We start from the raw sequence: 14,358 nt of genomic DNA, 5'->3' as shown, positions 1-14,358 counted from the left end.
TCATTCTCAATATAATGCCAATCCATTTTGATAGTACCTAGCTTCAGATGTTGGTGTTGGTCTCCACAATAGATTGGCACTTAATTTGAACTCTCCTTATCAAATGTTGGTGATAGATGTCACGATGATGCCACATATTGTGCCAGGGACTCTAAGTCCATCTATTGTTCTAGAAATATCTCCATGAACATGCAATAATTTCTTTAGAGAATGGTTAATATAATTTTCCATTGGAGCCACTGGGGTGTCATCTTGACCTATATAAACTTTTTTTTTTTTATTGTGGTTCATTTTATTGAAAAGGATTGCAGAACTATTTGAACTGTCAAAATCTTATGCACATTCATATAGTTTTCTAATAATTTGGTAAATTTCTCAAACCTTTTCATATTTACTCCTACAAAATAATTTGTCATATTCTCTTAAAGTAACAATTAAAAATGTATAGTGAATTTTTTCTGTATGTATAATACCCACAAGTTATTTTACACAGATATAAAACTACACCATTATGTAGAGGCACCTGGAAGTCAATTTGAGATTTAAACTCTCCTAACAAAATGAAAACACATTTAGTTCACAGACATCTCTGTGAACAAAGAAGACAGGGATAAATATACATGAGTCATTAGGAAATGCTATGACATAAATACTAACTCAACAGTCAAGGGCTATCGCTATAGTAGCTTGTCCTCAACAAGCCATGCAGTGTGGGAGAAGCTCCTTATTCCCGTCCATGTCTAAGTCTATACATGAGACTCACAGGGGATTCTGACACAGGACACAAAAGGAAACCAAGATGTACTTTAGGAAGATATTGCAGACCTCAAGGGTGCAGGTCCATGGCACACACCTGACAATCCTCTGGTCTCTGTTTACTTTTTGCACAATTCTTGGGAAAAATCATAGATCTAGATTTTGAGACAAGTGAGGATCCAGTAACTTCTACATCCAAACGCAAGGAAGTGCCCTAAAAAGCTACAATTGGCTAACACAGTGTTCAGTCTTGAAATTGATGCAAGTAAGACTAGGTAGAAGGAACTTCCCCATATTCTGTTGTAATGAAATTCAAACGTGTCTTTGCCCATGTTGCTGGGTGTGGGCATCTGGGAACTACCAGGACATGGGGAGTAGGAAACTCACATGACACAGGTAAGAGACGTCTGGTCGCCCTCAGACTCCACATGGAAGGTAGAGCACGAGCCCCGGATGGAGAGGAGCACCCAGAAGGCTCTGGCAGGTGCTGGGAACCATGACTGAGCAAAACCTGAGCACCACTCTACGTGTACAGGATCACCGCTCCCTTCTGCTCACACTCTGACCACCCAGCCTGGTCTGGCCCCACCACTGGGATGATATGGGAGATGGAGGATAGAAGGCTAAAGAGGTGAGGTCCAGTGGAAAGAGAGACAGGGTGTGTCCGGCTGTAGTCATTACCTACACACAAAGCTCAGTTAGTGCCACCAAAGAACTGACCTGGGACATCCAGATGGAAGGTGACCTTCTGGCCCCCGGCCTCGCAGCTGTACTCCCCGCTGTCCCCCTTGGCCGCCTGCTGCAGCACCAGCCGCCGGGTGCAGCCCGTGGCCTCCACACGCACTTTCGAGCTCCCACTCAGCTTCTTGCCATCCTTGTACCACGTCACCTCCGTCTGGGCCTGGGCTACCTCGCAGCTCAGCGTGGCACTGGCCCCGGCCATGGCCTTCACCTCGCCGTGTGCAGACTGCTCCTTGGCAAACACTGCCGTGGGCTCTGTGGACAGGGAGAGATACACAGTGTCAACGAAATTTTCTAAATCAGGAGGACAGCACTGGGTACGCAAGGACTGAGCGGGGAGTTGGCAGGATGGGAAAATCCTCAAGGCTCTGTGTGACCTGCAGAAGCCCCAGCACCTTCTCAGCACAAGTAGCTCATTCATCTGCACATTGACCCCTACCCAGGGGATGGTCTCTACTGGCGACACCGTGAAGGACTTCTTTCGACCACACACCATCTAGCAGAGGGACTTCAGACCATTAGGTATACACAACTCCTCAAGTGACCAAGTCTTTCCTGGATGTGCAGGGAGCATTCCCACCCAGCCAGGGGCAAGTCCTGGGCTCCACCTCCCACCTGCCTTCCATGTGTCACCTGCTGGCCTCCTAGGGGACTGAGCTGTGCCTCCTGAGCCTGTCTCTTCCATGCTGTGGATGACTCACAAAGTGGTGGACCTTGGCTATGTTTATGCTCTGTACTCTTTGCTTTTCTGTGTTGTGTCTGTTATTGGGATTGAGGGAACCATAATATTCTCCCCATTCCCACCAAGTCTAATGATGTATCTTTTGTGTAAATCGTATTATCTGAATTTTACTTTAGGTTTTCACACTTTTATACATTTTAGTTTATTTTCCGCTGACACAATTGATGACTGTGAGCCCCATTGCCTCCTCCTGTTCTCAGAAGCAAAACTTTTAAGTGTCACTTTTTGTCATTAGCTGGTTTTCCTTCAGGATCATTTATCATTAGAAGGATGAACCATTTTATTTATAACTAGAGTCTCAGTGCACAAAATTTGTGCACAGGTATGGTCACTAGGCCTGGCCAGCAATTTAGGCCTCTCTGGGCCTTCTGGCTGCAGGCCTGGGCCTTCCTTTGTTCTGCACCACCCACTAGTGGTCAGCACATGTCACAGTAAGTGATCAAACAACTAGTCTCTCAGTCAAATTCGCGATGGAACGCTGCATATTAGGCTTTTATATATACAGATTGGTTAAGAATCTATTGCATGAATAGATATTGATGAACATTAATTCTAGATTTCTGACATTAAGTGTTATCAAAATTCAACTCTGCACTGGTGAGATGATCGCTTCATATTTTAGTTTCAGTCATCTCATGTCATGAGTGATGTTGATGTGCTGACCTTTGTAGTGCTCACACAGCTAGGCCATGACTTTCTTTATACTGCATCTCTTAATACATTGCCCATTCATTTGGATAATACCTAGCTTCATATTTTGACCTTGGTATCCACAATGGATTGGCCCATAATTTGAACTCTCCCTATCAGATATCATGAGGGTACCACGTAGTAAGCCAGAGACTGTACGTCATTCTCTATCTCTAGAAGGATCTCCATGAACATGCAATAATGTCCTTACAAATAGTTCATATTCACCCAGTGTCATCTTCACCTATAAGAACTTCTATTTATTGTGGTTCCATTTATTGCAACACTTGTAGGACTATTTTAGCTGTCAAAATCTTTTGCCACATTTCATAGAGTGTTCTAATAATTTGGTTAATTTCTCAAACATTTTCATGTTTACTCCTATAAAATAACTTGTCATATTCTCCTAAATTAAAAATTTTAAAAATGTATAGTGGATTTTTTTTGTATCGATACACAGCCACAAGCTTTTGTATACAGATATAACATCAAACTGTTATGTAGAGGCACAGAGAAGTCATTTGAGGTTAAAACTCTCCTAACAAAATGAAAAACCAGTAAAGCACAGACATCTCTGTGAACAAACCAGAGAGGAACAAATACACATGAGTTGTATAGCATAAATACTGACAAAACAGTCAAGGACTATCGTTATAGTGACTTGTCTTCAACAAGGTGTGCAGAGTGGGAGAAGCTCCTTATTCCCCTCCATGATTAAATCTATACATCAGACTCCCAGGGGATTCTGACACAGACACAAAAGAAAACTAAGATATTTCAGTCCTCACAGGTGCAGGTCCCCAACACACACCTGCTAATCCTATCCCTCTTCTTTACTTTTAGAACAGAACATGCAAGAAAACATGGATCTAGATTTTGTGACAAGTAAGGATCCAGTAACTTCTACATCCACAGGCAAGGGAGTGCCCTAAAAAAAACTATTTGTGAACAAACTGTTCAGTCTTGAGATGGATGCAAGAAAGACTCGGTGTCAGGAACTTACCCATAAAATGTTGTAAGGAAATTCAAAAATGTCTCTGCCCATGTTGCTGGGTGCAGGCATTTGGGAGCTAACTGGACGTGAAAGGTAGGAAATTCACATGACACAGGTAAGAGACGTCTGGTTTACCTCAGACTCCATGTGACAGGTAGAGCCCAAGTCCCGGATGGAGAGGAGCACCCAAAAGGCTCTGGCAGGTGCTGGGAACCATGACTGAGCAAAACCTGAGCACCACTCCGCGTGTACAGGATCGCCTTTCCCTTCTGCTCACACGCTGCCCACCCAGCCTGGTCTGGCCCCACCACTGGGATGATATGGGAGATGGAGGATAGAAGGCTAAAGAGGTGAGGTCCAATGGAAAGAGCACCAGGGTGTGTCCGGCTGTAGTCATTACCTACACACAAAGCTCAGTTAGTGCCACCAAAGAACTGACCTGGGACATCCAGATGGAAGGTGATCTTCTGGCCCCTGGCCTCGCAGCTGTACTCCCCGCTGTCCCCCTTGGCTGCCTGCTGCAGCACCAGCCGCCGGGTGCAGCCCGTGGCCTCCACACACACTTTCGAGCTCCCACTCAGCTTCTTGCCATCCTTGTACCACGTCACCTCCGTCTGGGCCTGGGCCACCTCGCAGCTCAGCGTGGCACTGGCCCCGGCCATGGCCTTCACCTCGCTGTGTGCAGACTGCTCCTTGGCAAACACCGCCGTGGGCTCTGCGGACAGGGAGGTACACACAGGGTCAAAGATATCTTCTAAATCAGGAGGACAGGACTTGGGACACAAGGACTAAGCAGGGAGATGGCAGGACAGGGAAATCCTCAAGGCTCTGTGTGACATGCAGAAGCCCCAGCACCTTCTCAGCACAAGTAGCTCATTCATCTGCACATTGACCCCTACCCAGGGATGGTCTCTACTGGCGACACCGTGAAGGACTTCTTTCGACCACACACCATCTAGCAGAGGGACTTCAGGTCATGTGGGGTGCACACACCCTCCCAGGTGACCAAGTCTTTCCTGGATGTGCAGGGAGCATTCCCACCAAGTCAGGGACAGGTCCTGGGCTCCACCTCCCACCTGCCTTCCGTGTGTCACCTGCTGGCCTCCTCGGAGACTGAGCTGTGCCTCCTGAGCCTGTCTCTTCCATGGTGTGCATGACTCACAAAGTGGTGGGCCTTGGATATGTTTACGGGCTGTACTCTTTGCTCCTCTGTGGTGTGTCTGTTATTTGGATTGGGGGCACTGTAATACTTCTCCCCACTCCCACCAAGTCTAATGTATCTTTTGCATAAATCATATCATCTGATTTTCACTTCAATTTTTTCACTTTTATACATTGTATTTCCCACTGACAAATTTGGTGACTTGAGCTCCATTGCCTCCTCTTGCTTTCAGAAGCAAGGCTTTCAAGTGTCACTTATTGTCATTAGCTGGCTTTCCTTCAGTATAATTTATCAGTAGAAGGTTGAACCATTTTATTTATAACTAGAGTCCCAGTGCACAAAATTTGTGCATGGGTATGGTCACTAGCCCTTGCCAGCGATTTAGGCCTCTCAGGGCCTTCTGGCTGCAGGCTGAGCCTTCCTTTGTTCTAGGCCACCCACTAGTGGTCAGCATATGTCACAGTGAGTGATTGAACACCTAGTCTCTCAGTCACATTCCCGAGGGACTATTTCACACAGTAGGCTTTTATATATATAGATTGGTTAAGAATTTATTGCATGAATAGATATTGATGAACATTTCTTATAGATTTCTGACATTGTTATCAAAACTCAACTCTGCACTGGTGAGATGATCGCTTCATATTTTAGTTTCAGTCTACTCATGTCATGAGTGATGTTGATGTGCTGACCTTTGTGGTGCTCACACAGCGAGGCCGTGACTTTCTTTATACTGCCTAGTCCTTTTAATACATTGCCCATTCATTTTGGTAACACCTAGCTCCATGTTTTGGCCTTGGTTTCCATAATGGATTGGCCCATAATTTGAACTCTCCCTAACAGATGTCATGAGGGTGCCACGTAGTAAGCCAGAGACTGTATGTCCTTCTCTAGCTTTAGAAGCATCTCCATGAACATGCAATAATGTCCTTACAAAAACGTTCATATAATTTTACAGTGGAGCCAATAAGAACTTCTATTTATTGTGGTTCCATTTATTGCAACACTTGTAGGACTATTTTAGCTGTCAAAATCTTTTGCCACATTTCGCCGAAACCGGTTTGGCTCAGTGGTAGAGCGTCAGTCTGCGGACTGAAAGGTCCCAGGTTCAATTCCGGTCAAGGGCATGTACCTTGGTTGCGGGCACATCCGAGGTCGGGGGTGTGCAAGAGGCAACTGGTTGATGTTTCTCTCTCATCGACGTTTCTAGCTCTCTATCTCTCTCCCTTCCTCTCTGTAAAAAATCAATAAAATATATATTTTTTAAAAATCTTTTGCCATATTTCATAGAGTGTTATAATAATTTGGTCAATTTCTTAAACATTTTCATGTTTATGCCTATAAAATGATTTGTCATATTCTCCTAAATTAACAATTAAAATTTTACAGTGGATTTTTTTTTTTAATCTATACACAGCCACAAGTTATTGTATGTAGATATAACACCAAACTGTTATGTAGAGCACCGAGAAGTCGATTTGTGATTAAAACTCTCCTAACAAAATGAAAAAACAGTTAGTGCACAGACATCTCTGTGAACAAATCAGAGAGGGCAAATACACATGAGTTGTTAGAAAATACTACGGCATAAATACTGACTAAACAGTCAAGGGCTATCGCTAGAGTTACTTGTCTTCAACAAGGTGTGCAGTGTGGGATGAACGCCTTATTCCCCTCCATGTCTAAATCTATACATCAGAATTCCAGGGGACTCTGACATAGGACACGAAAAGAAACTAAGATGTACTTTAGGAAATGAATTCTAGACCTCACAGGTGCAGGTCCCCAACATACACCTGCTAATCCTATCCCCCTTCTTTACTTTTTTTGCACAGAAAATGCAAGAAAACATGGATTTAGATTTTGTGACAAGTAAGGATCCAGTAACTTCTATATCCACACGCAAGGGAGTGCCCTAAAAAAACTACTATTTGTGAACACACTGTTCAGTCTTGAGATGGATGCAAGTAAGACTGGGTGGCAGGAACTTCCCATATAAACGTGTCTTTGTCCATGTTGCTGGGTGCAGGCATTTGGGAGCTACCTGGATGTGAGGAGTAGGAAATTCACATGACACAGGTAAGAAATGTCTGTTCTACCTCAAACTCCATATGAAAGGTAGAGCCTTAGTCCCGGCTGGTGAAGAGCACTCAAAAGGTTCTGACAGGTGCTGGGAACAATGACTGAGCAAAACCTGAGCAGTACTCTACTGGTACTAGAACATGTCTCCCTTATGTTCACATTTTGACCACCCAGCCCAGTCTGGCCCAACCACTGAGATGATAGTGGAGATGGAGGATAGAAGGCTAAAGAGGTGAGGTCCAGTGGAAAGAGAGACAGGGTGTGTCCGGCTGAAGTCATTACCTACACACAAAGCTCAGTTAGTGCCACCAAAGAACTGACCTGGGACATCCAGATGGAAGGTGACCTTCTGGCCCCCGGCCTCGCAGCTGTACTCCCCGCTGTCCCCCTTGGCCGCCTGCTGCAGCACCAGCCGCCGGGTGCAGCCCGTGGCCTCCACACGCACTTTCGAGCTCCCACTCAGCTTCTTGCCATCCTTGTACCATGTCACCTCCGTCTGGGCCTGGGCCACCTCGCAGCTCAGCGTGGCACTGGCCCCGGCCATGGCCTTCACCTCGCTGTGTGCAGACTGCTCCTTGGCAAACACCACCTTGGGCTCTGTGGACAGGGAGAGATACACAGGGTCAAAGACATCTTCTAAATCAGAAGGACAGCACTCTGGACACAAGGACTAAGCAGGAGGCGGCAGGACAGGAAAATCCTCAAGGCTCTGTGTGGCCTGCAGAAGCCCTAGCACCTTCTCAGCACAAGTAGCTCATTCATCTGCACATTGACCACTGCCCAGGGGGCAGTCCCTGCTGGGGAAATGAGATGGACTTCTCCGGAGCACACACCCTCTAGCAGAGGGGCTTCAGGCCAGGAGGGGTGCACACACCCTCCCCAGGTGGCCAAGTCTTTCCTGGATGTGCAGGGAGCATTCCCACCCAGCCAGGGACAGGTCCTGGGCTCCACCTCCAACCTGCCTTCCATGTGTCATCTGCTGGCCTTTTATGGGACTGAGCTGTGCCTCCTGAGCCTGTCTCTTCCATGGTTTGTATTGATAAGGCTGAAAAGGGCTAATTCTGTCCTAACATGTTTGGCTCAGTGGATAAAGCATCAGCCTGTGGACTGCAAGGTTTCCAGTTCGATTCCGGTCAAGGGCATGTACCTGGGTTATGGGCACATCCCCAATAGTTGTGCAAGAGGCAGCTGATGGGTGTTTCTCTCTCTTCGATGTTTCTCTCTCTTTCCTTTCCTCTCAGTAAAAAAAAAAAAAATTTTAAATCATTAAAATAAAAATAAAAGGGCTAATTTCAATGTAACCTTGATATTTGAGGTCTAGTGATCTGAATCCATGCCAGCAAGCTCAGTGTACATTTATGATAACCTATAATTAAGTCACTACCTCCTTTCCAGATAGGATTCTTGAAGAACCTGCTATTGTGAACAGTGCACTGCCCCAGAGGGAGGGTTATTAATGCTGGTGCCAGGCCAGACCATCAGATATAGGGCATTCTTACAAGGCCCACAAAAAGGACCAGAAGCATAACCCATATTTGCAGGACAAAGACCACAGGGAGAGATAAAAAGAAGCCCCGTGCATGTTTCTGCACTCAGACTTGGAAGGCTGTTCCCCGAGTCTGCTGGTGTATTAAACAGTGTCCCTGGTCTTCTTTATAACATCACTTGGTTTTTCTTTAGTTTTCTGCAACAGGGTGATTCAGGGTGGTGCACCTTGGCTATGTTTTCTGTCTTTACTGTTTGCTCATCTATGGTGTGTCTGTTCATGGGGATTTTGGACACCACATTTCTCCCCACCCCCAACAAGTCCAATAATTTACCTTTTGTATAAATCATAATATCTGAATATCACATCAGTTTTTCACACTTTTATTTTTTTATTTTATTTCCTGCTTTCCGGCTGACAAAACTGGTTACTGTGAGGCCCCTTTCCTTGTCCCTGACCTCACAAGCAAAGCTTTCTGCTGTCACTTAGCGTGATTAGCTGGTTGTTCTTCAGTATCATTTATCAGAAAGAGGAAGATATGTTTTCTTTATAATTGGTTTAGAATCTATGTCATGAATCGGTATTGATAAACACGTCTTCCAGATTTTTGACATTAAATGTTATCAAAACTCAACTCTGCATTTATGAGGCTATCTCTTCATATTTTAGTTTCAATCTTCTCACACCGTGATTGAGGTTGATTTGTGGACTTTTTAAAAAATACATTTTATTGATTTTTTTTACAGAGAGGAAGAGAGAGGGATAGAGAGTTAGAAACATCGATGAGAGAGAATCATCGATCAGCTGCCTCTTGCACACCCCCTTTTGGGGATGTGCTTGCAACCAAGGTACATGCCCTTGACCGGAACTATACCCAGGACCCTTCAGTCCTCAGGCTGACGCTCTGTCCACTGAGCCAAACTGGTTTCAGCTTGTGAACCTTTTTAGTGCTCACAGAGCTGGGCCATGACATTCATTATAGTGTATCATCCTCTTAATACATTGCTAATTCATTATTAAGCTAAGTTAGTGCCACCTAGCTTCGGATGTTGGCCTTGGTCTTCACAATGAATTGGTCCTTAATTTGAACTGTCTCTATCATAATTTGCTGATAGATGTCATGCCTGTGCCACGTAATAAGCCAGAGACTGTAACTCCTTCTCAATCTCTAGAAGTATCTACAGTAGTGGTTTTCAACCTATCTAATGCTACAACCCTTACTACAGTTCCTCATTCTGTGGTGACTCCCAACCATAAAATTATTTTCATTGCTACTTCCTATCTGTAATTTTGCTTCTGTTATTAATCATAATGTTAATATCTGTGTTTTCTGATGGTCTTAGGCGACCCTGCTAGCAGTTCTCAACCTGTGGGTCATGACACAGGACACAAAAAGGAACCAAGATGTACACTAGGAAGAGAATTCCGGACCTCACAGGTGCAGGTCCCCGGCACATACCTGCCAATACTCTGCTCCTTCTTTACTTAGGGCACAAACAGTGAAAGAAATCATGGATATAGATTTTGTGAAAAAGTGAGGATCCAGTAATGTCTACTTCCACATGCAAGGGCGTGCCCTAAAAAGCTATAATTTGTCTACACATGGTTCAGTCTTGAGATGAATCCAAGTAAGACTGGGTGGCAGGAACTTCCCCATACTCTGTTGTAAGGAAATTCAAACAAGTCTCTGCCCATGTTGCTGGGTGCGGGCATCTGAGAGCCACCACGACTTGTAGAGTAGGAAGTTCACATGACACAGGTAAGAGATGTCTGGTCTACCTCAGACTCCATGTGACAGGTAGAGCCTGAGTCCCGGCTGGTGAGGAGAACCCAGAAGGCTCTGGCAGGTGCTGGGAACCATGACTGAGCAAAACCTGAGCAGTACTCTACGGGTACTAGAACACGTCTCCCTTATGTTCACATTTTGACCGCCCAGCCAGGTCTGGCCCCACCACTGAGATGATAGTGGAGATGGAGGATAGAAGGCTGAAGAGGTGAGGTCCACTGGAAAGAGCACCAGGGTGTGTCCAGTTGTAGTCACTATCTACACACAAAGCTCAGTTAGTGCCACCAAAGAACTGACCTGGGACATCCAGATGGAAGGTGACCTTCTGGCCCCCGGCCTCGCAGCTGTACTCCCCGCTGTCCCCCTTGGCCGCCTGCTGCAGCACCAGCCGCCGGGTGCAGCCCGTGGCCTCCACACGCACTTTCGAGCTCCCACTCAGCTTCTTGCCATCCTTGTACCACGTCACCTCCGTCTGGGCCTGGGCCACCTCGCAGCTCAGCGTGGCACTGGCCCCAGCCATGGCCTTCACCTCGCCGTGTGCAGACTGCTCCTTGGCAAACACCATCTTGGGCTCTGTGGACAGAAAGGGACACACAGGGTCAAAGATATTTTCTAAATCAGGAGGACAGCACTGGGGATGCAAGGACTGAGCGGGGAGTTGGCAGGACAGGGAAATCCTCAAGGCTCTGTGTGGCCTGCAGAAGCCCCAGCACCTTCTCAGCACAAGTAGCTCATTCATCTGCACATTGACCCCTACCCAGGGGATGGTCTCTACTGGAGACACCGTGAAGGACTTCTTTCAACCACACACCATCTAGCAGAGGGACTTCAAACCATTAGGTGTATACAACTCCTCAAGTGACCAAGTCTTTCCTGGATGTGCAGGGAGCATTCCCACGCAGCCAGGGACAAGTCCTGGGCTCCACCTCCCACCTGCCTTTTGTGTGTCACTTGCTGGCCTCCCAGGGGACTGAGCTGTGCCTCCTGAGCCTGTCTCTTCCATGCTGTGGATGACTCACAAAGTCATAGCCTTGGCTGTGTTTACGGGCTGTACTCTTTGCTTTTCTGTGGTGTGTCTGTTATTGGGATTGAGGGTTCCATAATACTTCTCCCCACTCTCACTAAGTCTAATGATGTATCTTTGGGTACATCTTATTATCTGAATTTCACTTCAGTTTTTCACACTTTTATAGGTTTTTATTTCCTGCTAACAAAATTGGTGACTGTGAGCCCCCTTGCCTCTTCTTGCTCTCAGAAGCAAAGCTTTCAAGTGTCACTTATTGTCATTAGCTGGTTTTTCTTCAGGATTATTTATCAGAAGAAGGATGCACCATTTTATTTATAACTACAGTCCTAGTGCACAAAATTTGTGCATGAGTATGGCTGCTAGCCCTGGCCAGCAATCTGGGCTTCCAGGGCCTTCTGGCTACAGGTCTGGGCCTTCCTTTGTTCTGTACCACCCACTAGTGGTCAGCATATGTCACAGTGAGTGATCGAACAACCAGTCTCTCAAATTCCAGAGGGAACACTTAGCATATTAGCCAGATAGATAGATAGATAGATAGATAGATAGATAGATAGATAGATAGATTGTTTAAGAGTCTATTGTATGGAGACTTAAGAGGAGAATCCAAGATGGCTGCACAGGTAAACACCTAACCGCAGCTGCACACAACATTTTCAATAAAATACAACTAAAATATAAAATGGACATTACCCAGAACTATAGGAAAGTCGACTGACTGGAAATTCCACAATGAGAAGGAAAGAGAAAACCAGAAGGAAAATCAGAGGAGCTGTAAAAGCCTAAGGTATGGAGACACGCGGCACGCGCGGAGAGGATGGAGTAGGAGAGGAAGGGCGGCTGAGTGCCTGGCTGACGTTCCCTAGCGGGAAGGAGATAAAAGCTCCAGACTGTGCTGAACCCCAGTTCCGACTGCTCTAAACCCCAGTTCTAGGCTAGACCCTGGGGACCCAGGCTCATACAAAGGTAGACTGGGCTGTGAGGTGGAATCTCAGGGGAGCGGAGAAAGGAGGTCTGGAGGCGCACACATTGCGCGCAGAGAACAGACGGTTGGCTGTGCAGCGGGATTGCCCTGGCGGGAAGGAGACAAGCTCCAGACTGCTCTGACCCACACTTCCAACCCCATTTCCAACTGAACTGAATCCCAGTTCCGGGCTCATTGGGGGAGAGCCTAGACTGTTTGGTAGCAGGCGAAATTTGAGGGCACCTTTCTCTCAGAGGTGCTTGCAACAAGTACTGAAAGACCCTGAGGAATACTGAGACTCAGGAGCCTCATAGGGCGTGGCTGACAGAAGCCAAGGCTATAGGCTCCACCCTGAAACTCTGCCCCATCCAAGCTGAACACAGAGACTTTTAAAGCTACCAACTCAGGGAAGCTGCGAAAATGCTGAGACAAGGAAATAGATCACAAACGAAAGAAATGGAGGACAAAAAGCGACTAGAGATAGAGTTCAAAACCACGCTTATAAGGTTTTTCAAGAATTTCCTAGAAAAGGTCGATAAGACCTATGAGGATATGAAAAGGGATCAACTAGAAATAATAAGGAATCAACAAGAAATAATAAAGGATCAACAAGAAATAAAGAATACATTGTCTGAAATAAAAAAATATTATACAGAGTCCTAAAAATAGAATGGAAGATCACAAGAATCAAGTCAAAGATTTGGAACATAAAGAGCCAGAAGACACTCCTCTGCAGAAGCAAGAAGGCAAGAGAATCCAGAAAGTTGAAGATAGTGTAAGAAGCCTCTGGGACAACTTCAAGCGAACCAACATCAGAATTATGGGGGTCCCAGAAGATAAGAGAGAGCAAGATATCGAAAACATACTGAAAGAAATAGTGACAGAAAACTTCCCCCACCTGGTGAAAGAATTAGACTTACAAGTCCAGGAAGTGCACAGAACTCCAAACAAAAGGAATCCAAAGAAGACCACACCAAGACAAATCATAATTAAAATTCCAAGAGCAAAAGACAAAGAGAGAATATTAAAAGCAGCAAGAGCCAAGCAGGTAGTTACCTATAAAGGAGCACCTATATGATTGTCAGCTGATTTCTCAGCAGAAACCATGCAGACCAGAAGGAAATGGCAAGAAATATTCAAAGTGATGAATAGTAAGAAGCTACAGCCAAAAATAATCTACCCAGCAAAGCTATCACTCAGAATCGAAGGCCAGATAAAGAGCTTCACTAATAAAAAAAAAAAAGCTAAAGGAATTCATCACCACTAAACCAGAATTATATGAATTGCTGAAGGGGGTTCTTTCGGATGAGAAGTAAATAAAGATAAAAACTATGAACGACAAATATGTAACTATCAACAAGTGAATCTAAAAACTAAGGAAATTAAAAAAAAAATTGATGAACAATATTAACTGTTGAATATAATAGAATCAGAGGTATGGAAGGGTAGTGAACTGATGATTCTCGGGGGAAAGGGGAGAGGGGGGTGTGGGAAGAGACTGAACATAAACTGTGCACCTATGGATGAGGACAATGGGTGGTGGGGAAAGGGCAGAGGGTGGGGTGGGAACCTGGTGGAGGACAGCAATGGGGGGGGGGGAGAGGAACATTTGTAATAATATGAACACTAAAGATTTATTTAAAAAAATAAAATAAAATAAAAATAAAATTAGATTTAAGAGCACATAAAAAAATGAGTCTATTGTATGAATAGATATTGATAAAAATTTCTTCTAGATTTCTGATGTTAAATGTTATCAAAACTCAACTGCACCGATGAGATGATTGCTTCATATTTTAGTTTCAATCTGCTCACGTCATGAGTGAGGTTGATTTGCTGACCTTTGTGGTGCTCACACAGTGGGGCCATGACTTTCTTTATACTGCATAGTCCTCTTAATACATTGCCCATTCATTTGGATACTACTTAGC

General features: G+C 45.2%; 1 protein-coding gene across 1 annotated transcript in view; it reads right to left on the bottom strand.

Annotated features, from left to right (window-relative positions):
- Window positions 1-14,358, bottom strand: part of OBSCN (obscurin, cytoskeletal calmodulin and titin-interacting RhoGEF) — a gene marked incomplete at its 5' end in the record, with an annotated part of 160,607 nt that overhangs the window by 103,007 nt on the left and 43,242 nt on the right. Inside the window, 4 exon segments of the mRNA XM_084885131.1 lie at window positions 1,477-1,752; window positions 4,363-4,638; window positions 7,489-7,764; window positions 10,737-11,012. Of these exon segments, the coding sequence (XP_084741257.1) occupies window positions 1,477-1,752; window positions 4,363-4,638; window positions 7,489-7,764; window positions 10,737-11,012 (1,104 nt within the window).

This window comes from Pipistrellus hanaki (assembly GCF_964339955.1).
Source record: "Pipistrellus hanaki genome assembly, chromosome: 5".
Classification (NCBI taxonomy): Eukaryota; Metazoa; Chordata; class Mammalia; order Chiroptera; family Vespertilionidae; genus Pipistrellus; species Pipistrellus hanaki.
This window is presented reverse-complemented; position numbering and strand designations above follow the sequence as displayed.